This window comes from Emys orbicularis, chromosome 13 (assembly GCF_028017835.1).
Source record: "Emys orbicularis isolate rEmyOrb1 chromosome 13, rEmyOrb1.hap1, whole genome shotgun sequence".
NCBI classification, from domain to species: domain Eukaryota; kingdom Metazoa; phylum Chordata; order Testudines; family Emydidae; genus Emys; species Emys orbicularis.
The window spans coordinates 20,212,082-20,236,028 of NC_088695.1; the positions used below are offsets into that span (position 1 = coordinate 20,212,082).

The 23,947-nt window shown below is 49.6% G+C and overlaps 1 protein-coding gene across 1 annotated transcript in view; it reads right to left on the reverse strand.

Moving 5' to 3' along the window:
• Positions 1-8,068: 8,068 nt before the first annotated feature.
• The window catches only part of LOC135887573 (zinc finger protein 34-like), a 65,929-nt gene continuing 50,050 nt past the window's right edge, over positions 8,069-23,947 (reverse strand). The window contains exon 5 of the mRNA XM_065415300.1: positions 8,069-8,906. Within this exon, the coding sequence (XP_065271372.1) occupies positions 8,069-8,906 (838 nt within the window). The remainder of the gene's footprint in view (positions 8,907-23,947) is intronic.

A 23,947-nucleotide genomic window follows, 5' to 3' on the forward strand; every position in this document is an offset into this window, starting at 1 on the left:
CTCCCCAGCTGCTCACCGCACCCGGCTCCGGACTGCTCCAGCCCCAGCTCCAGCTCCACTCTGCCTCAGCACGGCTGCTGCTGCTGCTCTGCCTTCAGCTCCCTGGGCTGCTTCTCTGGCCTCTCTGGCTCTGGTTGCTACAGCTCTGCCCCCAGGACAGGTCTGCTCTGCAGGCTGCTTCTGTGACTCTGCTCCCAGCTCTGACCTGCTTCCTGGCTGCTTGTCTGGCCCCTCTGGCTCTGGTTGCTGCAGCTCTCCTCCCAGGGCAGGTCTGCTCTCTCTGGGCTGTGCTCTGGCTTTGGGGCTGCAGCTCTGCTCCCAGCAACTTAGCTCAGGCCCCTGCTCTCTCCTTAGCTCGGCCCCACTCTGTCTGACCCAGGCAATTCCAGCTCACACGGAGGACGGGACCTCCCTGGCCTCCTGACCCTCTGATTAGCCTGCCCGCCCTGTCAATCAGGCTGATCTGGAGCATTGGCCTCTCCCCATTGTTCCTGGGGACTGTCAGTCTCAGGCTCCTGATTTGCCATCGACCCTTCCCCTTTTAGTACTGGGAGCAAGCCAATCAAAACACCCCCACTGAATGTTAGTAAGGGGGCAACAGTCCCCTTACATATAGCAGACTCCGACCACGACATCACCCTTGTTGCTCACACTTCTCAACTTCATCCAGAGACACTCAGGTTTTTCTGCAGTTTCATACCGGAGCTCTGAGCAGTCATACTCCTCTCTTACATACAACGCAACTCCCCCACCTTTTCTGCCCTGCCTGTCCTTCCTGAACAGTTTATATCCATCCATGATAGTACTCCAGTCATGTGAGTTATCCCACCAAGTCTCTGTTATTCCAATCACATCATCGTTCCCTGACTGTGCCAGGACTTCCAGTTCTCCCTGCTTGTTTCCCAGGCTTCTTGCATTTGTGTATAGGCACTTAAGATAACTCACTGATCGTCCCTCTTTCTCAGTATGAGACAGGAGTCCTCCCCTCTTGCGCTCTCCTGCTTGTGCTTCCTCCCAGGGATAGAGACAAGCACCTACAAGATCTCTATCAAGCATTCTTAAAACTACAATACCCACCTGCTGAAGTGAAAAAACACATTGACAGAGCCAGACGAGTACCCAGAAGTCACCTCCTACAAGACAGGCCCAACAAAGAAAATAACAGAACACCACTAGCTGTCACCTTCAGCCCCCAACTAAAACCTCTCCAGCGCATCATCAGAGATCTACAACCTATCCTGAAAGATGATCCTTTACTCTCACAGATCTTGGGAGACAGACCTGTCCTCGCTTACAGACAACCCCCCCAACCTAAAGCAAATACTCACCAGCAACCACACATCACTGAACAAAAACACTGACCCAGGAACCTATCCTTGTAACAAAGCCCGATGCCAACTCTGTCCACATATCTATTCAAGTGACATCATCATAGGGCCTAATCACATCAGCCATACCATCAGGGGCTCGTTCACCTGCACATCTACCAATGTGATATATGCCATCATGTGCCAGCAATGCCCCTCTGCCATGTACATTGGCCAAACCGGACAGTCTCTACGCAAAAGAATTAATGGACACAAATCTGACATCAGGAATCATAATACTCAAAAACCAGTGGGAGAACACTTTAACCTGTCTGGCCATTCAATGACAGACCTGCGGGTGGCTATCTTACAACAGAAAAACTTCAAAAACAGACTCCAAGGAGAGACTGCTGAGCTGGAATTGATATGCAAACTAGATACAATCAACTCAGGATTGAATAAGGACTGGGAATGGCTGAGCCATTACAAACATTGAATCTATCTCCCCTTGTAAGTATTCTCACACTTTTTATCAAACTGTCTGTACTCAGCTATCTTGATTATCACTTCAAAAGTTTTTTTCTCATACTTAATTGGCCTCTCAGAGTTGGTAAGACAACTCCCACCTGTTCATGCTCTCTGTATGTGTGTATATATATCTCCTCAATATATGTTTCACTCTATATGCATCCGAAGAAGTGGGCTGTAGCCCACGAAAGCTTATGCTCTAATAAATTTGTTAGTCTCTAAGGTGCCACAAGTACTCCTGTTCTTTTTTCCTGGATTTTAGGGGAATGTTCATAACTGACTGAAATCTTCTTTAATGAAATAGTTTTGTAGGCAGCTATTCTTTGTTAGTTGTCATATTTTGCCCCTAACCACTGCCCCCCTCCTGCACCCTCAACTCCTGCCCCTCCCTCCTGCATCCCCAACCCCTGACCCTTCTGCGCCCCAACCCCTGCACTGTGCCAACTTCGTCCCTAACCCCTGCACTCTCTTCCTGCGCCTATATGGGGCAACTGACTTGCATGCATGGAGCAGCTGGAACTGCTGCTCGTTCCCCCCCTCGAACACTGCTCCTCTGCACCCCCCATAGGAGGCATCTATGACACAGCCTGGGCAGTCCCGAAATTGTTTCTCTCTCAGGAAGTGCATGATGATTCTGTGCACAACTCATACAATTGCATGCATGATGCTGGTAAACCAAGTGCCAACTCTGGCTAAGGCCCTAGGTGTTAGCTAAGAATGGACACACTCATAGCTGGAAACCAGACCAGTTCACCTGTATGTTAATTTTGTTCAAAATAGGTATTAGTCTTGTAAGAATGTATTTCATGTTTGGATGCTATGAACTGCTTGTAAGTTGCTGCCTCATTAATCTCACTTGTAATGTCGCTATTCCAGGCTATCAGGAAATATGTAAATTTTTCTTTAATATAACTTTGAAAATGTTTGCTCAGAACCTGTACATAACTCTCATTTCTTTTTCCTAGTTAATAAACCTTTAGATAGTTTATTACAGGACCGGTTACAGGCGTTGTCCTTGATGTAAGTGGTTCTCAAACTTTTTATTTCTACAGACCACGTGAAAATTGCTGAGGGTCTTGGCGGACCACTTAATGATCTTTCCAAATGTTGTTTGTACCATTAGCTAACTATTGTAAAGTGCTTTGGATAAAAGCGCTATATTAAAAAAAACTTAATAATGTTTTTTGTTCTACAAATAAAAGCACACAACTCATATTTTAATATCAGTAGTCTTACCTTTCTAATGTGATGGATGTGCCCTCTCTCCCCCGCTGCAGCAGCCCCCGAGCTGGGGCTGGAAAGGAGGGGGGTCTCTCCCCTGCCACAGCAGCCACGGAGCTGAGGCTGGGAAGGAGGGCCATCTCTCACCGGCAGCTGCAGCCCTGGAGCTGGGGAAAGTCGCCTCTTTCTCTGGCCGCCACAGCCCTGCATGTCACAAGTTCCCCTCACCCCCTCTTCTCACCCCACTGCCTCCTCCCACCTACCCCCTATTCCCCCCAAGGCCACCACCTCACCTTACATGTGTGTCTTTTCCAGGGTCCAGGCACCTAATTAGTGGAGCCATGCCTGCGCGGCTCCACTAATTAGGTGGGTGGCCCTTCATTCTCTAGTGTCCAGCCACCCAGGGAATGGAGGGAACTATCTGCAGACCACCTGAATGGAGCTCACGGACTGAGAACCTCTGATCTAGGATACCAATTGACCTGGGGTAAGTGACTGGGGTCTGGGAGCAACCTAAGTGCTGTGTGATTGTTGGTGTAAGTGTCCATTTATCACTAAGTCCAGTTTGTCTGGGTGGCAAAATAGGCTGGCAAGTCTAAGGGGACTATCCGTGACTCCATGGCAAGACTGGTACAGTGATCCAGGAGTTCACATTTGTTACTGGCTTGGTGAAATCTAATTACAGAACAAACCATCAGTGGGTGTCTGCCCTGTTTTTGACAGTCTGCACTGAGGCAGGCAGTCACAACCGTGAGCCATGCCAGACAGCCTGACATAGCGATTAAAGAGTGATTAATGGGGAGGCAGGTTAATTCCCTTTAAGTTCATTGACCGATCTCTCTTCTCACAATGAGCCTGTGACTCTCTTCCCCAGTGCATGTGACACTGGATTCAGACACGGCTCATCCTGTCTGTGAATCAGAAACACGTGAGGCTCTGAGACACATGGTAGGACCGGCCCAACAATCCAGATCGAGTTGATCCTGGTGGCTATGACCTGGGCGCTGGGGGGTTCTTCAGCAGGTGGCGTTACTGGAAGGTGAGGGTGGGAGACAAGAGTGAGAGGGGACTGGGGGCTTGTAGGGAACCTGTGAGCAGGAAGGGGGTGAGGGGGTCTATCACCTGAGCATGGGTACTGGCTCCTCAGGCTGAAGGGAGATTTTTGCCACCCCCTGGCTCCTTCCCACCAACCCAGCTTGGGGGTGGGATTTTCCTGGACTGTGGGGTGGGCAAGATCTCATTGTGCAGTGTGACTGGTCAGTCCCGTCTCTTTACTTTTACTGCCACCTTCTCTGGGTCGCCCTGTCCTTCCTTCATCGCTTGTGGTGAGTGGGAGGGGTGGGAGTGGGGAATGCGGGTCCCTTGGCAATCTGCCTGGTTAGAGAGCAGGGCTGAGAGGCTCTGGCAGTGGGAGTCAGGGGTTCTTTCGTTTAGATGTGTGAGGGCAGTTCAGATGATCTCAGCTGACATCAGACACACAGGGAAGGAGGCAAGCTCTGTAATATTGAGGATCCACACTCCCATTTCTCTGAACAGGGAATGAAATGCAGTGATAAGGATGCACGTCTCAACACTGAGAAATGATGGATGGCCCCAGGAACCACTATATACCTCATGTGTAGGGTCCTACCAAATTCACGGCCATGAAAAAACACGTCACCAACCGTGAAATCTGGTCTCCCCCATGAAATCTGGTCTTTTGTATACTTTTACTCTATACTATAGGGTAAAAGTATACAAAAATTCACAGCGTTTCTCAAACGGGGGGTCCCGATCCAAAAGAGGGTTGCAAGATTACTGTAGGGAGGAGTCACATTATTGCCACCCTTACTTCTGTGCTGCTGCTGGCATTGCCACTGTCTTCAGAGCTGGGCCCCGGCTCTCAGGGTGCCCAGCTCTGAAGGCAGTGCAGAAGGAAGGATGGCAATACTGTGAACCCCCTACAGTAGCTTTGCGACCCCCTTTTGTGTCGGGACCCCCAGTTTGAGAAACGTTGAGTGTTAAGGGCTTTACATGTTTATATTTTGCCATTTTAAAATACATATTCATGTTTTATTACACCCCCATGAAATTTAAGATTTAAATATCTGAAACTGTGAAATTCAAGATTTTAAAAATTTATGAAAATGGACCGTGAATTTGGTAGGGCCCTACTCATGCATATTCATTCCTGTACTGGCCTCTTGGCACTGAACACTACACTGGAGATGTGAGTGCACCATACAACACTACTGACTGACAGAACCATCATCTGCAGTCACATTATCTGGGCTAATGGAACCCTTCTGCCAGGCAGTGACAATAGCAACAAGGGCCGGATTCAATATCTCGGGGTCCCTCTTAAACAATACAAAACAGAACCAGCTACAGCCTCCACCCAGGAATCTGGGAAAACTGAACACCACCTCTGGGTGCTTCTAAGATGTAGTACTGCCCCACTTGCAAGCACTGAGTCAGTGTATAACGAAAGAGAACTTTTATTAGAAAGGAAAAGGAACCAAGTGTTAAACTGGGAAAACACCACAACCACGTTCCAAGCATGTGACCGCAGTGTGTTGGGCAGTGTCTTTTGCCTCAATTTCCCACATTGCAGTGGGAAAATCCAATGAATGAATGTCCCTTTAACACATCTCACTCACCTCTCCCACTGCTGCACCTCCTCACAGTTGCTGTCCTCAGTCAGCGAAGACCCAGAATTCCGAGGTACATTCATAAAGGTTCACCTCCTCGCCCACAGAAAGGGAGGGAGCATTGAGCTATGTCTCTGCAGTTGCTATGCTCCTCTGCAACTGGCTGCTTGCTACTGCCTCTGGTCACTTCCTGCTGCTGTTGGATGTTCACTACCACTTCTGTGACACCGTGTTCTGAGGTTCCACCGCTTAAGTCAGGTGATTTCAGTGGGTCAGAGGGAACCTCACTGACAGTAGAACTTCTGCATTGTCCTTCATTTCACCACTATCCCTGCACCAGGTCCAAGACATAGCCCCTAGACTAGCTATCAGGGATTCAGCTGTGGTAATGGCTGAGCAGAAATGATAACTCTCAATTGAGTCTAATCAGCTATTTTTAAATCCTGGAGGAGGAGGAAGGATCAAATGGTGCCTAGAACTCTTTAAACAGAGTCCACATCACATACAAACCTCTCCCCTTCATAGGGATTTGACATCTCTAGCCCCTGCTTAGCAAGTGAGGTTCAGTTTAGGGTGACCCTTTCAATCAGGGCAGGCTAAGCACAGTTCTGCTGCCCTTTACTTGTCCAATCAGGATAACATTTCATTGCCCCTGCTTTCAAATACTAGAGTGATTTGTAACTCAAAACCATCCAGAACTGATCACTTTGGCAAAGCAGCTCCATCTGCTGCGCACCTAGGCAGAGTAGGCGTCAGTGTAAACACAGTCTGCTCCTGAAGTCTTTTCCCCGCAGCTCAGTTCTAGATGTCAGGGGAGAGTTCATTCAGACCTCATTTACATACAGCCTCTGGGTTGTGTTAAACCATCTCTGTGCCTTGAGAGGATGTTTACACTAAGCTGCCCAGAATGACCCCTCGTCCTTTTTCCTTTGTGGTTACAGTTTGTTTCAGTGTGTCTGCCTAACACAAAGTGTTCTTTCCAACATGCTTCACTTTGTTCCTCTCTGTGCTGAACTTCACCTGCCTCTGTGCTGCCCAATCACCCAGTAGACTCAAATCCTTGTGATCAATGAGAATTGTTCAATAGCACTGAAACCCCATCACTTCCTTGCTTCAAAGTGAAATGAGCCGAGATCAGGCATTTTGTGTAACACAGGATAAGTTGTTTGGGATTCACTATCTCTCCATCTCATTGCTAAAGATGAACAATTAGCTCATACTGAAGAGATGAGCAATTAGCTCATAATGATGAATTTCTTCCAGAAATTGAGCATATTTGCCTGCAATGTAGATCTGCAAATAGATCATGATTCCCTCAGATGTACTGGTTGTTGGATGAGTATCTTTTCAAATTGCTTCACTCTCTGGTTTAATTGCAAATACTCCATAGCTGAACTATCAAGTGTGTTCGTCAGTTGTACTGGGCCATGTAAGTCACATGGTATTGTTTGTTCTTGGCTGGATGATTTTGGATTTAAAATCTGGTTTAACGGATTACTCACATGGGCAACTTGGAAATTCATTTCCACAAACACCTGAGCTAGTAAAGCACAATTGCTTGAGAGCAAATGATCACAAAGGGGCATGAACAGGGCCAAAGAAAACCCAGGCACAAATTCAAATAATCTTTGTGGGAAATTGGTTGGCATTATTCTGAGCTCTGATCATTATGGACCAGAACCTCAGCTCTAAGGCGCCCTGCTTCCTTCCCCCACTGATCCCCACCCACTGTCCATGTCCTCCAAAGGCCCCAGCTAGTCTGCTGGATCTGCTGACACCAGCACTACAGCTGCTCTTCAAGAAAACATGTGAGTTTAAGGAATGAAACTTTTATGAACATGTGACAGGCACTGACCAGACCCAGCAGGAAACCAACAACCCAAGAACCCTGCTGGAGGGGAGAGGGTTTGTATGACCCCAGCCCTAAAGCACTGGAGTAGGTGCAGTGGGGATGGAAATGGGGAGACTTCACTCTAGGGAGCTGGCACCAGTAGTAGGTTTCTTCTCTCTCCCTTGCACCAGATCAGCAGGAGGCAGAGAGACTCAACAGCACTGAGGAGAGCCAAACCACAAAGCCAAGGGGTCATTGGCCGCTGCCGCTTGCTATGCCATGAAAGGGCAGGCAAAAGGCTGGTGCCATGGGTGGGAATCAGCAGGCAGAGCTGCTGTTCCCATGGATGACCATGCTGGGGGTGGGGGATGGGCAGAGCTGCTGTTCCTGTGGCGTCAGTGCCGGGGGTCTCACAGGGATTTCCCGGGCTAGGGGTGGGGGATGGGCAGAGCTGCTGTTCCCGTGGCTGTGCTGGGCTCTCACAGGGATTTCCGAGGCTGGGGGTGGGGATGGGCAGAGCTGCTGTTCCCGTGGTGGCCATGCCAGGGGTCTCACAGGGATTTCCCGTGCTGGAGTCTCCAGTGGGTGATAACGTTTGAGCTCTGAGTGAAGCTTTTCCCACAGTCGGGGCAGACGTAGGGTCTCTCTCCTGTGTGGATTCTCTTGTGCTTGGTCAGGGCAGAGCTGGTGGTGAAGCTTTTCCCGCAGTCAGGGCAGATGTAGGGCCTCTCTCCTGTGTGCACTCTCTGGTGGGTGGTGAGGTGAGCGAACTGGCTGTATCCCCTGCCACACTCGTCGCACCGATAGGGCTTCTCGGCCAGGTGGGTTCTCTGGTGCCTGGCCAGGTACGTGCTGGTGGAGAAGCTTTTCCCGCAGTCAGGGCAGTTAAAGCACTTCTCTGTCTGGTGCGTCCTCTGATGCTTGATGAGGAGGGAGCTGTCAGTGAAGCCTTTCCCGCAGTCGGGGCAGACATAGGGCCTCTCTCCTGTGTGTGCCCTCTGGTGGATCGTGAGGGATGAGCAGTCCCGGAAGCTTTCCCCACAGGCCTCGCACCGATAGGGTCTCTCACCCGTGTGCAGCCGCTGGTGCCTCGTGAGGTTGGAACTGCTGCTGAATCGCCGCCCACACTCAGTGCAGGGGTAGGGCCTCTCGCCCGTGTGCGTTCGCTGGTGTTTAATCAGGTCTGAGTTCACATTGAAGCTCTTCCCACAGTCCCGGCACCGGTAGGGCCGTTCTCCCGTGTGCAGACGCTGGTGCGTGATGAGATGCGAGCTCTGGCTGAAGCAGCGCCCACACTCCGGGCACTGGTAGGGTCTTTCCCCCAGGTGCAGTCTCTGATGGGTGATCAGATTTGACCTCAGGCTGAAGCTTTTCCCACAGTCCTCACACGTGTTGGGTTTCTCCCCGAGGCAGAGTCCCCTGTGGATTGTAGAGTCATTGTGTCTCCCCAAATGTTCCCCAGTGTGACCGGGATTCTCCTGTCTCTCTTCTGGGTGGCTTCCCTGCTCCTTCTCTGACCTGCCCTGACTCCCGCAGGCTTCACCGAGCTCGGGGGAAACATCCCCATCAGATCTCCCTGGTCCCGCCTCATGCGGTTCCACTTGCTCAGGACCTTCCTGCTCAGGGTTCTCCTCCTCGCTCTCACTCACCGTCCCATCACCTGCTGGGACAGAGACAGAATCCAGACAGGAGTCATTCCCTGTGCCAGGGGGAACAAACCAAAGTAACTACCGGGACTACTGTAAGATCAGTACACCAGGAGCTGAATTCCCCTCCCACCCCTTCCTGAGAGGAGGGGGCAAATTGAACCTACACATCCCATCCAAACACTCCGGGGAAACGCAGCTGTTGCCAGGTGTGAATCAGGGGGCAGGAAGCCGTGAGTGACATCTGCCATGAGGTTATGACACTGGCTGGGGACAATCCTGACCACCCAGGAGCTCATGAGCCCTTGAAGGGAACCTGATTTTTCTTCACTTCCTGTTTTCCCCCAAGCTGGTTTAACTGATTCCTCACCTGTGCAGGCCTCCCTTGCCCTGGAGATCAGACACCATAACTGTTCTCCTCATTCCAGATGGGAGACCACATTGCTTTTCCAAGACCAGGGTGAATTACCTCTTTGTGGGATAGTTATCACAGAGAATGTTCCCAGATTTTAACCCCAGCCCATTTCAAAGCAGTGAAATACCTCTGCCAGCTCTCCAGGGTCTCAAAGTCCAGCCACTTTGCTAATAGGGAACTGGACTCCCACATCTCTGCTCAGAAGACACAGCCAGACACACATCATCAAAGGGGCCCCTCAAATACACAGATAGCACGTCTAGATCTCAGAAAGACGAGATCTAACCCGGGACGGAGCTGCATGGATCTGCTTCTCACTGCCAGAGCTGAGCCCAGTGAGAGTGTGAGGAGGGACTCTTGGGGCCCATGAGCACAAGTGCGGGGCTCAGCACAGTGATAATGGGAGGGTTTTGTCAGAGGATGCAGCAGGGCAGGGGAGTGAGATTTCAAGAAACTGCATTTTGGGGAATGAATGAACCTAGTGAGTCAGGTTCAGCAGCCACAATAGAAACCGTAACTGGTAACAATAATGAGAGGAAGCACTAAAATCCCCAGGGTCTGTGCATGCTGGAGAAAATTACTCTCTAAATAGTATTAATTATGCGTATAGGGCCCTACTGTGCTAGGCACACACACACCTACACGCAGCTAGGCACTGTGTACACACACACACAGCTTAGACACCATGTACAGACACAGACACACAGACACACAGCGAGGCACCGAGTACACACACACACACGCACGCAGCTAAGCACCGTGTGCACTCATACGCACGCAGCTAGGCACCGTGTACACATACACACATGCACACAGCCAGGCACTGCGTACACCCACACACAGAGCTAGGCACTATGTGCACACGCACACACACAAAGCTAGGCACATTGTACACACACACACACACACACACAGCTAGGCACTGTATACACACACACACACACACACACACACACACACAGGTGGGCACCATGTACACACGCAGCTAGGCACCATGTACAAACACACACACATACACACACAGTCCCTTGCCCTGAAGCGCTTACCAAGGCAGAGGTCAGTTTTAAGGAGGAATCTGAAGGGGGACAATGGAGTGGCTTTGTGTAGTTTACAGTGAGCTCCTCTCATGCTCAGAGGACAGCGGGAGTGGGTGGGGGCAGGAAACTTGAGGGCGGTGCAGACTGATGGGCAGCGTGGCTAGTACAGCTGGCAGAGCAGAGGCGGGGTTCTGCCTCTCGGTAACACATCGGAGATGGTGGGTAGGGCAGGGCGAGGCTGTGAAAGGCCTTAAAAGTGACACAAGTCGTTTATATTTGATGCACTGAAGGGAGGTCCCAGGAGGATGTGGAGGGTTCGGGGGGAGTTACCATAGTGACAGTACAAGCCAGGAAGATGATCTTTGTAGCAGTTTTCTGAATGGATGTAACGGGCCCAGGATGGCGTTGGTCATGGCCAGAAGGGAGCAGGCTGCAGGCCAGGAACCTCAGGGACATGGCAGCTGAATTGAGGAAGTGCAAGTGTTCCCAAACCAACTCAGCAGGGCTGGTGCCGACACCCTGGGTCATTTCAATACAACCAGCCTAATTACAAACCAGTTAAGTCTCTAATGCAGACAAGGCCGCAGGCTCTGGGAGGGGAGGGGATGTGGGCAATAGAGTTATTATTATTCATAGTCAGGTCGTGCTCAGAGACCCCAAGCAGAATCGGGGCCCCATTGTGCTCAGTACTCCACAAACACAGACAGAGACACTATCCCTGCCCCGAGGAGCAGCTCAGAGTCCAGTTTAAAGCCTGTCTGCTCTGGGGAATTTCAGACTTGCTTTCAGCAGGAGTGCTCAACACAGCTCTGAAACCAGCTGTTGCTGAGTCCTCTGCACCAGCAATGCCAGTGGGGTGGCTGATCCAGGCGCAGCACCATGACACAAGAGATGTTTCAGCTGCTGTGTTCTATGTAAGGAATTCAGCACTGAGGCTTCTGCACTGCCACCACTAGCTGAAGTGGGGAGAGATCGAAATTAAACTTGTTTAAAATAATAAAAAACAGAGTGGTGACAATGAATCATAGCGTTAGAGTATACTTAGATGTGGATAGTTGTTTATAATTACAGAGGTTTAATAATTAATAAAGATAGTTTTAGGCAGGGCCGCCCAGAGGATTCAGGGGGCCTGGGGTGTTCGGCCGCGGGGGACCCCCGCCGCCGAATTGCTGCCGAAGACCCAGCACTTCGGCGGCGGGTCCCGGGATGGAAGGACCCCCCGCCGCCGAATTGCCGCCGAAGTCCCGGAGCGGAAGAAGCTCCAGGGGCCTGGGCCCCGCGAGAGTTTTCCGGGGCCCCTGGAGCGAGTGAATGACCCAGCTCCAGGGGCCCCGAAAAACTCTCATGGGGGCCCCTGCGGGGCCCAGGGCAAATTGCCCCACTTGCCCCCCCCCCCCCTCTAGGCGGCCCTGGTTTTAGGTGGTTATGGCTAGCAATAGCAAGATAGTGGTCACAAGCAGTCACAGTCAGAGAAATCCAAAATGGAGGTCTGGGAGAGATTTGGCCAATAGCAAGCAGGCAGGCTGAGCAGAAATAAAGGTCACTCCAAAACCTGAAGGGAGTGGTCAGTCAGACAAGAGGTAAGTCTTCAAGCAGGTCAGTCAAAAAAGGCACAAGTTTTCAATCTGGTCTGGCTTTGATTGACAGATAGGTTAGCACCCATGATTGGTTCATAAAAAGGAAAGGCCCAATCAGAGAAGGCTAGAATCTGTATTTAAGGCAGAAAACTGGCAGATTTCACTCAGTATGAGGCAAGTAGAAGGTACTAGTGTGTGAGTGAACAGAAGGAAAATCAAGAATAAGAAGAAGAGTTAAAATCACTTAAGAAGAGATGAGCAGTAGCAACACCGATAACAGTAACAGAGCAGAAGGAGCTGTCAGAGAGAAAAGAAGACAGCAGAGAAAGTAAGCAGGATAATCCTCCTATAAAGAATAATTAAACTGTGTGAATGTGTATGCGTAGGGTAATAAAGCTGGATGTTTGTGTATGTTTGTTATGATTTAAATGTGTAAGGATTTGCTATCAGCAGTCTATGTTTCTGGCCATCACATGTGGAACATAACCACTTGAAGCTATTTTCAGTTGTATGGTATTGCAATTTTGAATACTTTGATGTGTATCTGTGCTAATAGAGTTTATGCCTTGTTAAGAAAATTTATGGATTCTTTATTCTTTTAACAAATTTGTATTAAGGAATATTGTGCTAAATAAAGAATATTTTTGTCTTCAAAGAATACTGCCTGAGTGTCAGTCCTTTGAGAGGAAGCCTGTATCGGTTTCTTTCTAAGGGTCAACAGAGCTAATCTGTTCTGGGGAGTCCTCCAAAGTTTGGAGAGAAACCCCCTGGTAAAACCCTGGCAATGCTCTAGGGCGGGCCCGTCCCCTTTTACCTACCAAAACAGATAAATTAACAGAATTATTGGGGTAGGCAGGCCATTATGGGGTGCCTCTAATTTTGGAGCTAACAGCCCCACATAGACACAAGACAATGAGTGAGTGTAACTAACAGATTGTAAGGAGGGATCTGGGTTTCCAGACTAAAACAATCAGATGTTTTAACTCCAATAAAGATAAACGAACAAACTGATGCTCCAGCTGCATTTACTTGCACAGTATTTTGGAAAAAGCAAACTTGCAGTGAGGGAGGGATGGGAGATTAGTGCCCTCAGAGATCAGACAGTTAAATGGACAGCGTCAACTTAAAATCACACTCCTGTCTGAAAAGCTCTAACCCGCTACTGCTGCAGGTGACACCTAATGTCCGTGTCAATGAAGGGTTTAGAGAGCATTTTCTATTTCACCCCAGTCTGCTTTGTGCTAGTGCCAGCACTTGGCATAGAAGTTTCGCTGTCTCTCCTGTAGTGTTAGATGTCCTCAAACAGTTATGGGGGAGAGAAAAGCCTTCTGGTTTAAAAATGGGAAAACAAGGTTGTACAACCACAAAAATTGGCTGCAGGACGCTAGGCAGGGGCAGTGCCTGGAACTATATGTAACTCATTGTTTGGAATTGGACTCGAGTCCAGGCTGACAGGCCCCAGGGAAATGCCACAGAGATTTCAGAGTTTGTTTAGCCAATTCCTCACCTGCCCATGAACCTCTTGGACTCTCCCTTTCCTCAGCACCCTGGAGATTTGGGACCCACAGCTCTTCCCCTTGTTCCATCTGGAGACCACGCTGGGTTTTGAGAATCAGAAATCCTGCCAAGGGGGAAAGAAACCAGACGAGATCAGGGTGAATTAAATAGCCATGGAATATTTGTTACCAAGAACATTTCATGACTTCAAGAAAGCCCCTTCCTGCACTGAAGACAGGTGGGATCCAAATGGATCAGAACATGGTTTGTGGAGGCTATTTGGGGAGCCAGATATCTAGGGAATGTGTTACACCCCCGGTAGGAGCCTTAAGCATCTCAAAGCACCCACTCTTCTGCAAGGATGCAAACAGCTGTCTGTTCCACGTCCTCCTCAAGCCACCAGCTCACATCAAGGCAGCCTGGCTCAGGTGTGACTTTCATCTGCTCTGTTAATAGTGATTTTCATCTGCTCTGTCTAGGGCTGAGTTAACATTTGCTCAAGGGGGAGTTTACCCTAAGACATTTCATACACTAGGCCTGGAGTCTGCAATCGCTCATACACATGCTTAACTTTGAGCCCAGTGAGGATTTAGTATTCCCAGGAGAAGGGCCTATGTCAGAGTTGCCAATTCTCACACTGTTACTGTGACTCATGGGATAGCTCACATTTTTCTTAAAGCTCCACCCCACCTTCTGGATTCAAGTGATCAGGTCAGAATCTTGTTTTTTTTATTTTGGTGAAAACCAAGTTTCTAGCCATTGTGGCTAAGAGAAAAGCTTAAAAACACAAAGTGGGTACACCCTAAAGGTACAGAATCCAGAGGGCAAAGAGAAAAGAAGCAGAATTTCAGTTTTTCAAAAAACCTCATGATTTGTAAGCCAATCTCCTGATTTGGGGGGACTGAGTCATGATTTTTCAACTGCTGGGGCTGGCAATACTGTTTTCTGGCCTTTTTTTGTTGTTATTGACACTGACAGATGTGTCAGCCCTTTGTCTGCAAAGGGACAATTTCTGCTTTATGCTGAAATAGAAATTAAATTTAGAAAACATGAGTAAACCTCAGCGCTGGGTTAGTGTCAGGCCTGCTAGAGTATTTTTCGGGAGCAATATCAAACCGTTTGCAGTGAAGTGCAGCTCCCTGGCAGCTTCTTAGCCCATGGGGGGCTGCTTCTACCTTGCCCTTCCTGCAGGGGCCTTGGCCTCTACCTCCAGCTGCTCTGCTACAGGAAAGGCTGTTACTATCACACTGTTAAGGACTTTCTCCTCCTTTAGGTCCTTTCCAGTCAGGACCCGGAAGCCCTGAACAGACCTCGCTAGGTTGGCAGGGCTGGTGCCTCTGACCTCCCTCCCCACTGATTGCTCCTTCTGGCCCTTCCAGTCTCTCCCCTTGTCTCCCCTCGGAATGGGAGACTCGGTCCCTGGCCCGGCCCGGGGCGTTCGCTCTCCCGGAGCTGGCTCGGCTCCTGCAGGCGCTCAGGGGGGCAGAGCGGGGGGGGGGGGGGGTCAGGGAGGGCAGCAGCTCTGGGACTCGCAGACCCCCGCCCCCCGGGAGCAGAGCCGGGGCGAGGAGGGGCCGTTGGTGCAGAGTCACTTTCCTGCCCGGCCCCAGCCCTTTCCCCCCGTCTCTCCCCTCACCTGGAGTCTGCGGCTCAGGGGCTGGTGTCGGCAGAGCCCGGGGCTGGTTCCAGCCCCCGGAGAAAGCCACGGTCCCGGAGCGCTGCAGCCCGGGCTGCTGCTACAGGGGACAGGAAGGGGCTGGAGTAGCTGCGCGCGGTAGCTGCTGGGTGCTGGGGCGGGGGAGGAAGGGGACAGCGAAGCACGGGAGAGCTGAGCCTGTGCAGCTCCGGCCCGCACTGAAACCTGTTACCAGCTCCTGCCGCCTCTATTGTGAGCCGGGAGCCCGGGCTGAGCCGCTGCTGCTCCCCAGCGGGGTCTGTGCGGGGAGAGCCCTTCCCTAGCGCCCCTCTGTGCCGGGGTAGGGGTGGGAAGGAAAATATCTGTCTGTTCTAATTCAACATCCCCACCTGCAGTGTGAGAAATCTCCCAACACACATGGGGGTTTGTAATCCCCCGGCCCTCCAGCTACCGGGATGGTGGGGGGAGAGAGACAACACAATGTTTGGGAAGAAGAAAACAAGCAAAACTGTGTCTTTGTTTTTAGGAAGGAAACACTCCGCAGTGTTCTTAGGCCTCCCCCATACCCCCTGGAGAAGCACAAAAGCACACAGGCCCTGAGTCGCCTTCCCCTCTCATAGACCTGGTCTACACTACGAGTTTAGGTCGACTTTAGCAGGGTTAAATCGAATTAAGCCTGGACACATCCACACGACGAAGCCCTTTCTTTCGACTTAAAGGGCCCTTTAAACCGGTTTCTTTACTCCACCTCCGACAAGGGGATTAGTGCTAAAATCGGCCTTTGCGGGTCGGATTTGGGGTAGTGTGGACGGAATTCGACGTTATTGGCCTCCGGGAGCTATCCCACAGTGCTTCATTGTGACCGCTCTGGACAGCACTCTCAACTCAGATGCACTTGACCAGGTAGACAGGAAAAGCCCCGTGAACTTTTGAATTTCATTTCCTGTTTGCCCAGCGTGGAGAGCACAGGTGACCACGCAGAGCTCATCAGCACAGGTAACCATGATGGAGTCCCAGGATCGCAAAAGAGCTCCAGCATGGACAGAACGGGAGGTACGGGATCTGCTCGCCATATGGGGAGACGAATCAGTGCTAGCTGAACTCCGTAGCAGTAAACGAAATGGCAAAATATTAGAAAAGGTCTCAAAGGCCATGAAGGACAGAGGCCATAACAGGGACGCACAGCAGTGCTGCGTGAAAATTAAGGAGCTAAGGCAAGCCTACCACAAAGCCAGAGAGGCAAACGGAAGGTCTGGGGCAGAGCCGCAAACATGCCGCTTCTACGTGGAGCTGCATGCCATTCTAGGGGGTGCAGCCACCACTACCCCAACCGTGTGCTTTGACTCCGTCAATGGAGAAACATGCAACAGGGAAGCGGGTTCGGGGTACGTGGAAGATGATGATGATGAAGACAATGAAGATAGCTCACAGCAAGGAAGCGGAGAAACCGGTTTTCCCAACAGCCAGGATATGTTTATCACCCTGGACCTGGAACCAGTAACCCCCGAACTCACCCAAGGCGTGCTCCCAGACCCTGAGGGCACACAAGGGACCTCTGGTGAATGTACCTTTGTAAATATCACACATGGTTTAAAAGCAAGCGTGTTTAATGATTAATGATTAATTTGCCCTGGCAATCGCGGCCAGTACAGCTACTGGAAAAGTCTGTTAACGTGTATGGGGATGGAGTGGAAATCCTCCAGGGACATCTCCAGAAAGCTCTCCCATTGTTCTCTAAAATGTGTCTTTTTTAACCACCTCTCCCTTGTCCTCCACCAGGTGCAAATGTGTCTCCTTCGCAGAGGCTAGCAAAGATTAGAAGGAGAAAACGGCGGACTCGGGATGATATGTTCACGGAGCTCCAGATGTCCTCCCACGCTGACAGAGCACAGCAGAATGCGTGGAGGCAGTCAATGTCAGACTACAGAAAAGCACAATATGAATGAGAGGAGAGGTGGCGGGCTGAATCGCGGGATGAACAGAGCAAGTGGCGGGCTGAAGATGATAGGTGGCGTCAGCTTGCTGACAGAAGGCAAGAGTCGATGCTCCGGCTGCTGGAGCATCAAACTAATATGCTCCAGCGTATGGTTGAGCTGCAGGAAAGGCAGCGGGAGCAGAGACCGCTGCTACAGCCCCTGTGTAACCAACAGCCCTCCTCCCCAAGTCTCATTGCCTCCTCACCCAGACGCCCAAGAACACAGTGGGGGGGCCTCCGGCCACCCAGTCACTCCACCCCAGATGATTGCCCGAGCATCAGAAGGCTGGCCTTCAATAAGTGTTAAAGTTTTAAAGTTTTAAACTGCAGTGTGTCCTTTTCCTTCCCTCCTCCCCCACCCCTCTCGGGCTACCTTGGCAATTATCCGCCTAGTTGTGTGATGAATTAATAAAGAATGCATGAATGTGAAGTAACAATGACTTTATTGCCTCTGCAAGCGGTGCTCGAAGGGGGGAGGGGAGGGTGGGGTGGTTGGTTTACAGGGAAGTAGAGTGAACCGGGTGGGGGGGCGGAGGGTTCATCAAGGAGAAACAAACAGAAGTTTCACACCATAGCCTGGCCAGTCACAAAACTTGTTTTCAAAGCTTCTCTGATGCGCACCGCGCCCTGCTGTACTCTTCTAACCGCCCTGGTGTCTGGCTGCACATAATCAGCGGCCAGGCGATTTGCCTCAACCTCCCACCCCGCCATAAATGTCTCCCCCTTACTCTCACAGATATTGTGGAGCGCACAGCAAGCAGCAATAACAATGGGGATATTCTTTTCGCTGAGGTCTGAGCGAGTCAGTAAGCTGCGCCAGCGCGCTTTTAAACGTCCAAATGCACATTCCACCACCATTCGGCACTTGCTCAGCCTGTAGTTGAACAGGTCCTGACTACTGTCCAGGCTGCCTGTGTACGGCTTCATGAGCCATGGCATTAAGGGGTAGGCTGGGTCCCCAAGGATCACGATAGGCATTTCAACATCCCCAACGGTTATTTTCTGGTCCGGGAAGAAAGTCCCTTCCTCCAGCTTTCGAAACAGACCAGAGTGCCTGAAGATGCGAGCATCATGTACCTTTCCCGGCCATCCCACGTTGATGTTGGTGAAATGTCCCTTGTGATCCATCAGGGCTTGCAGCAGCATTGAAAAGTACCCCTTGCGGTTTATGTACTTGGTGGCTTGGTGCTCCGATGCCAAGATAGGGATATGGGTTCCGTCTATCGCCCCACCACAGTTTGGGAATCCCATTGCAGCAAAGCCATCCACTATGGCCTGCACATTTCCCAGAGTCACTACCCTTGATATCAGCAGGTCTTTGATTGCCCTGGCAACTTGGATCACAGCAGCCCCCACAGTAGATTTGCCCACTCCAAATTGATTACCGACTGACCGGTAGCTGTCTGGCGTTGCAAGCTTCCACAGGGCTATCACCACTCGCTTCTCAACTGTGAGGGCTGCTCTCATCCTGGTATTCTGGCGCTTCAGGGCAGGGGAAAGCAAGTCACAAAGTTCCATGAAAGTGCCCTTACGCATGCGAAAGTTTCGCAGCCACTGGGAATCGTCCCACACCTGCAGCACGATGCGGTCCCACCAGTCTGTGCTTGTTTCCCGGGCCCAGAATCGGTGTTCCACGGCATGAACCTGCCCCTGTAACACCATGATTTGCACATTGCTGGGGCCCGTACCTTGTGTGAGGGCTGTGTCCATGTCAATTTCCTCATCACTCTCGTCGCCGCGCTGCAATCGCCTCATCGGCTGGTCCTGGTTTTGCTTTGTCATGTCCTGGCTCTGCATATACTCCAGGACAATGCGCGTGGTGTTCATAGTGCTCATAATTGCCGCGGTGATCTGAGCGGGCTCCATGATCCCAGTGCTATGGCGTCTGGGCTGAAAAAAGGCGCGAAACTGACGGAGGGAGGGAGGGGCGACTGACGACATGGCGTACAGGTACAGGGAATTAAAATCAACAAAGGTGGCTGTGCATCAGGGAGAAACACAAACAACTGTCACACAGAATGGCCCCCCCAAAGATTGAACTCAAAACCCTGGGTTTAGCAGGCCGTTGATTTCACAGAGGGAGGGGGAAGCAAATGAATACAGAACAAATCTAGTCCACCTATTTTTTACAGCTTAAGCTGGCAGCAGACGGTGCAGCATGACTGATAGCCCTCGGCATCTTCTGGGTGCTTGGCAGAAGATACTGTACTACGACTGCTAGCTATCATCGTCAAGATGGTTCAATAGGACTGCCGGCAGGACTGAGTCTCCAGGAGACAAAGTATGTCTGCCCACGTGCCTATGATTGAACTGGAGTACGACGACGATGGATTCCAGTCGTAATACACCATCTATTGCCAAAAGACAAGGGGCTGCTGCTGTGTAGCAATGCAGCCCCATGTCTGCCAGCACCCAGATAGCCGATGAAGGCTACCAGTCATACTGCACTGTCTACCGCCAAAAGGCAATTAGCTGCTGCTGTGTAGCAATGCAGTACCATGTCTGCCGGCACCCAGATGACATATGGTGATGGTGAGCTGAGCTGAGCTGAGCGGGCTCCATGCTTGCCGTGGTATGTTGTCTGCACAGGTAACCCAGGTAAAAAGGCGCGAATCGATTGTGTGCCGTTGCTCTGATGGAAGGGGAGGGGCCTGACGGCATGTACCCAGAACCCCCCGCGACACTGTTTTGCATCATCAGGCATTGGGATCTCAACCCAGAATTCCAATGGGCGGCGGAGACTGCGGGAACTGCGGGATAGCTACCCACAGTGCAACGCTCCGGAAGTCGACGCTAGCATCGGTACTGTGGACGTGGTCCGCCGGCTTCATGCACTTAGAGCATTTTATGTGGGGACACACACAATTGACTGTATAAAACTGATATCTGTAAAACCGGCTTCTATAAATTCGACCTAATTTCGTAGTGTAGACATACCCATAGATCCAGAAGGGACCATATAAGTTCATCTTCTCTGTGTATCACACACCAGTTCATTTTACCCAGTCATCCGAGGCGAGTCACCTGTGTTTGGGGAACACATCCTCCAGGAAGGCAGCCAGGCTGGATTTGAAGACGTCCAGAGATGGAGACTCCTCTTCAGGGCACGTTTAAAGAAAGGCCATTAAAAAGCATTCCACCCAAGTCTCCAACTTTAGACTTTGTCATTTTATTGCTATTTCTTCCATATTGAAAAAACAATCTCTGTCTCTCTTCAATATTGATTTGAAAAAAAAATTATCTCCAGTTCTGCCACTTTTCTCTGTATCAAACACTGATATAAAATCCATTCAGCTTCCCCTGTCTCTCAAATTATGGAACATTTATCTATACCCCACCCCACGTTTTGCCCCTCTATTGAATATCTATTTCTATGAAATCCCTTCAGATTTTTGCCTTTGCTTATTGTCAAATATTCTATAAATCATCTCTAATTTTCCCACTTTCCAACTAATCGAGTATTGATCTAAATCCCTTCAGATTTTCACTCTTTTCAGTTTAATTATTGAATATTGCTATTAAATCGTCTCAGATTTCAGGCTTTCCATGTAATTATCAAATACTGATATAAAATCCTCTCAATTTTGTATTGTTTCCCCATGCTTAATTGTGCCCACATCTCCTTTTTTGGAGGGAAACTTGTCCTGATCCATTGGGAGCCTGCTGGGCAGAGGGTTTAAAAGCCCAATTGATAAATTTCCCCCTCATGTTTGAGCAAATTGTTTCCTTTGTTTATGTCCATTAAAAAACATTTGCTGATTAAGTGACTGTCCCATATTTTATAGCTCCTTTAAAGTCAGCTTTATAAATCAGGGAGTTTTAATCCTACAGTCCAGAATTTTCCCAGGAGCTCAGTTTCTATTTCGACACCGAAAGAAGTGGCCAGCTTTCCAAAACAGCTCAGCACATTGTGTGCACATTCAGAGCTGAGCACTTTGAAAATCTGGCCTTGAGCTCTGTTGGGAGTTTGGCCCAGAAAACTCTGATTTCCTGTCTGGATTATCTTGAGTAGACCTGTTGCTCAATGGGGGGGGGAAAGACAATAACAGAAAATGTGGAAATGGCAGAGATGCTTAATGACTTCTTTGTTTCGGTTTTCACCAAGGAGGTTGGTGGTGATTGGACGTCTAACATAGTGAATGCTAATGAAAATGAGGTAGGATCAGAGTCTAAAATAGGGAAAGAATAAGTCAAAAATTACTTAGACAAGTTAGATGTCTTCAAATCACCAGGGCCTGATGAAATGCATCCTAGAATACTCAAGGAGCTGACTGAGAAGATATCTGAGCCATTAGCGATTATCTTTGAAAAGTCATAGAAGATGGGAGACATTCCAGAAGACTGGAAAAGGGCAAATATAGTGCCCATCTATAAAAAGGGAAATAAGGACAACCTGGAGAATTACAGACCAGTCAGCTTAACTTCTGTACCCGGAAAGATAATGGAGCAAATAATTAAGAAATCAATTTGCAAACACTTAGAAGATAATGAGGTGATAAGTAACAGTCAGCATGGATTTGTCAAGAACAAATTGTGTCAAACCAACCTGATAGCTTTCTTTGACAGGGTAACAAGCCTTGTGGATGAGGGGAAGTGGTAGATGTGGTATATCTTGACTTTAGTAAGGCTTTTGATACTGTCTCGCATGACCTTCTCATAAACAAACAAGCGAAATACAACCTAGATGGAGCTACTATAAGTTGGGTGCATAACTGGTTGGAAAATCGTTCCCAGAGAGTAGTTATCAGTGGTTCACAGTCATGCTTGAAGGGAATAACAGGTCCCACAGGGATCGGTTCTGGGTCTGGTTCTGTTCAATATCTTCATCAATGATTTAGATAATGGCATAGATAGTACACTTATAAAGTTTGCGGATGATACCAAGCTGGGAGGGTTTGCAAGTGCTTTGGAGGACAGGATTACAATTCAAAATGATCTGGACAAACTGGAGAAATGGTCTGAAGTAAATAGGATGAAAATCAATAAAGACAAATGCAAAATACTCCATTTAGGAAAGAACATTCAGTTCCACGCATACAAAATAGGAAATGACTTCCTAGGAAGGAGTACTGCAGAAAGGGATCTGGGGGTCATAGTGGATCACAAGCTAAATATGAGTCAACAGTGTAACACTTGCAAAAAAAGAAAATATTCTGGGATGTATTAGCTGGAGTGTTGTAAGTAAGACACAAGAAGTAATTCTTCTGCTCTACTCCGCGCTGATTAGGCCTCAACTGGAGTATTGTGTCCAGTTCTGGGTGCCACATTTCAGGAAAGATGTGGACAAATTGGAGAAAGTCCAGAGAAGAGCAACAAAAATGATTAAAGGTCTAGAAAACATGACCTATGAGGGAAGACTGAAAAAACTGGGTTTCTTTAATCTGGAGAAGAGAAGACTGAGAGGGGACACAATAACAGTTTTCAAGTATAAAAGGTTGTTACAAGGAGGAGGGAGAAAAATTGTTCTTCTTAACCTCTGAGGATAGGACAAGAAGCAATGGGCTTAAATTGCAGCAAGTTTTAGGTTTGACATTAGGAAAAACTTCCTAACTGTCAGGGTGGTTAAGCAGTGGAATAAATTGCTTAGGGATGTTGTGGAATCTCCATTGTTGGTGATTTTTAAGAGCAGGTTGGACAAACATCTATCAGGGATGGTCTAGATAATACTTAGTCCTGCCTCGAGCATAGGGGACTGGACTAGATGACCTCTCGAGGTCCCTTCCAGTTCTATGATTCTATGATCCATGTAAGTGGGAACACTTTCTGTACATGGAATTCATTACCATGTGGATTACAGTGCCGTGTGCCCTTGTGACTCAACTGAGTGCTGTTTAGACACAAAACCATAACCCCACCAGGGAAATTACCGGGTTAGCACAAAGACTACAGGATAGATTCACACAGGGGCATGAGCACTGAGCTGCATCTTTAGGTGCCTAAATCCAACCTTTAGGTGCCACTGACATTTCCAAACCAACGCTCAGCTGCCACTTAACCCTGTAGGTGCCAAAACTCATTCAGTTTTTACAATGAAAATTTCCTCCACACCTGTGTTTCTGCCTCTTGGCCATATGCACTGCTGCCTCCTGCTGGGCACCTGGATATTACCAGCTGTGTTGGTGAAGCACACCGGGGGAGACGAGGCGCTCCCATGCGTGGGGTCCCATCCGGTCGGTGTGCTGAGAGGCTGCCTTACTCCGCATGAACCGAGGGGCAGGGAGCAGGCCCTGCCTCATAACTTTTAGCCCTCTGGCTGGGGTACTCACTTGGGATGTGGAAGACCCTGGGGTCAAGTCCCCCATCTGCCTGCTGTGGAGAAGGAATGAGAAGAGGGAGCTGTTACTTCTCAGGTGAGTGCCCGAGCCACTGGGCTAAGGGCTAATCTGATGTGAGGCTCCCTGACTCGCTCGTAGTGAAATGTGCATACATAAATAGTTACTGGGCCACAGAGAGGGTGAGGGTGACTCTAAAGCCCCATGGGCAGGGCACTTGCCTGAGGCGGGACAGACCCAGAATCCAGTCCCCCTGCTCCGATGATTCAAAGTGGAACAGCTCCAACAAGAGAGATTGAAGGAGCCCCACATTAGACTATCCCATCGCCCCAGGTATGTCTGTACTCTAGTGCAGTGCTTCTCAAACTATCTGAT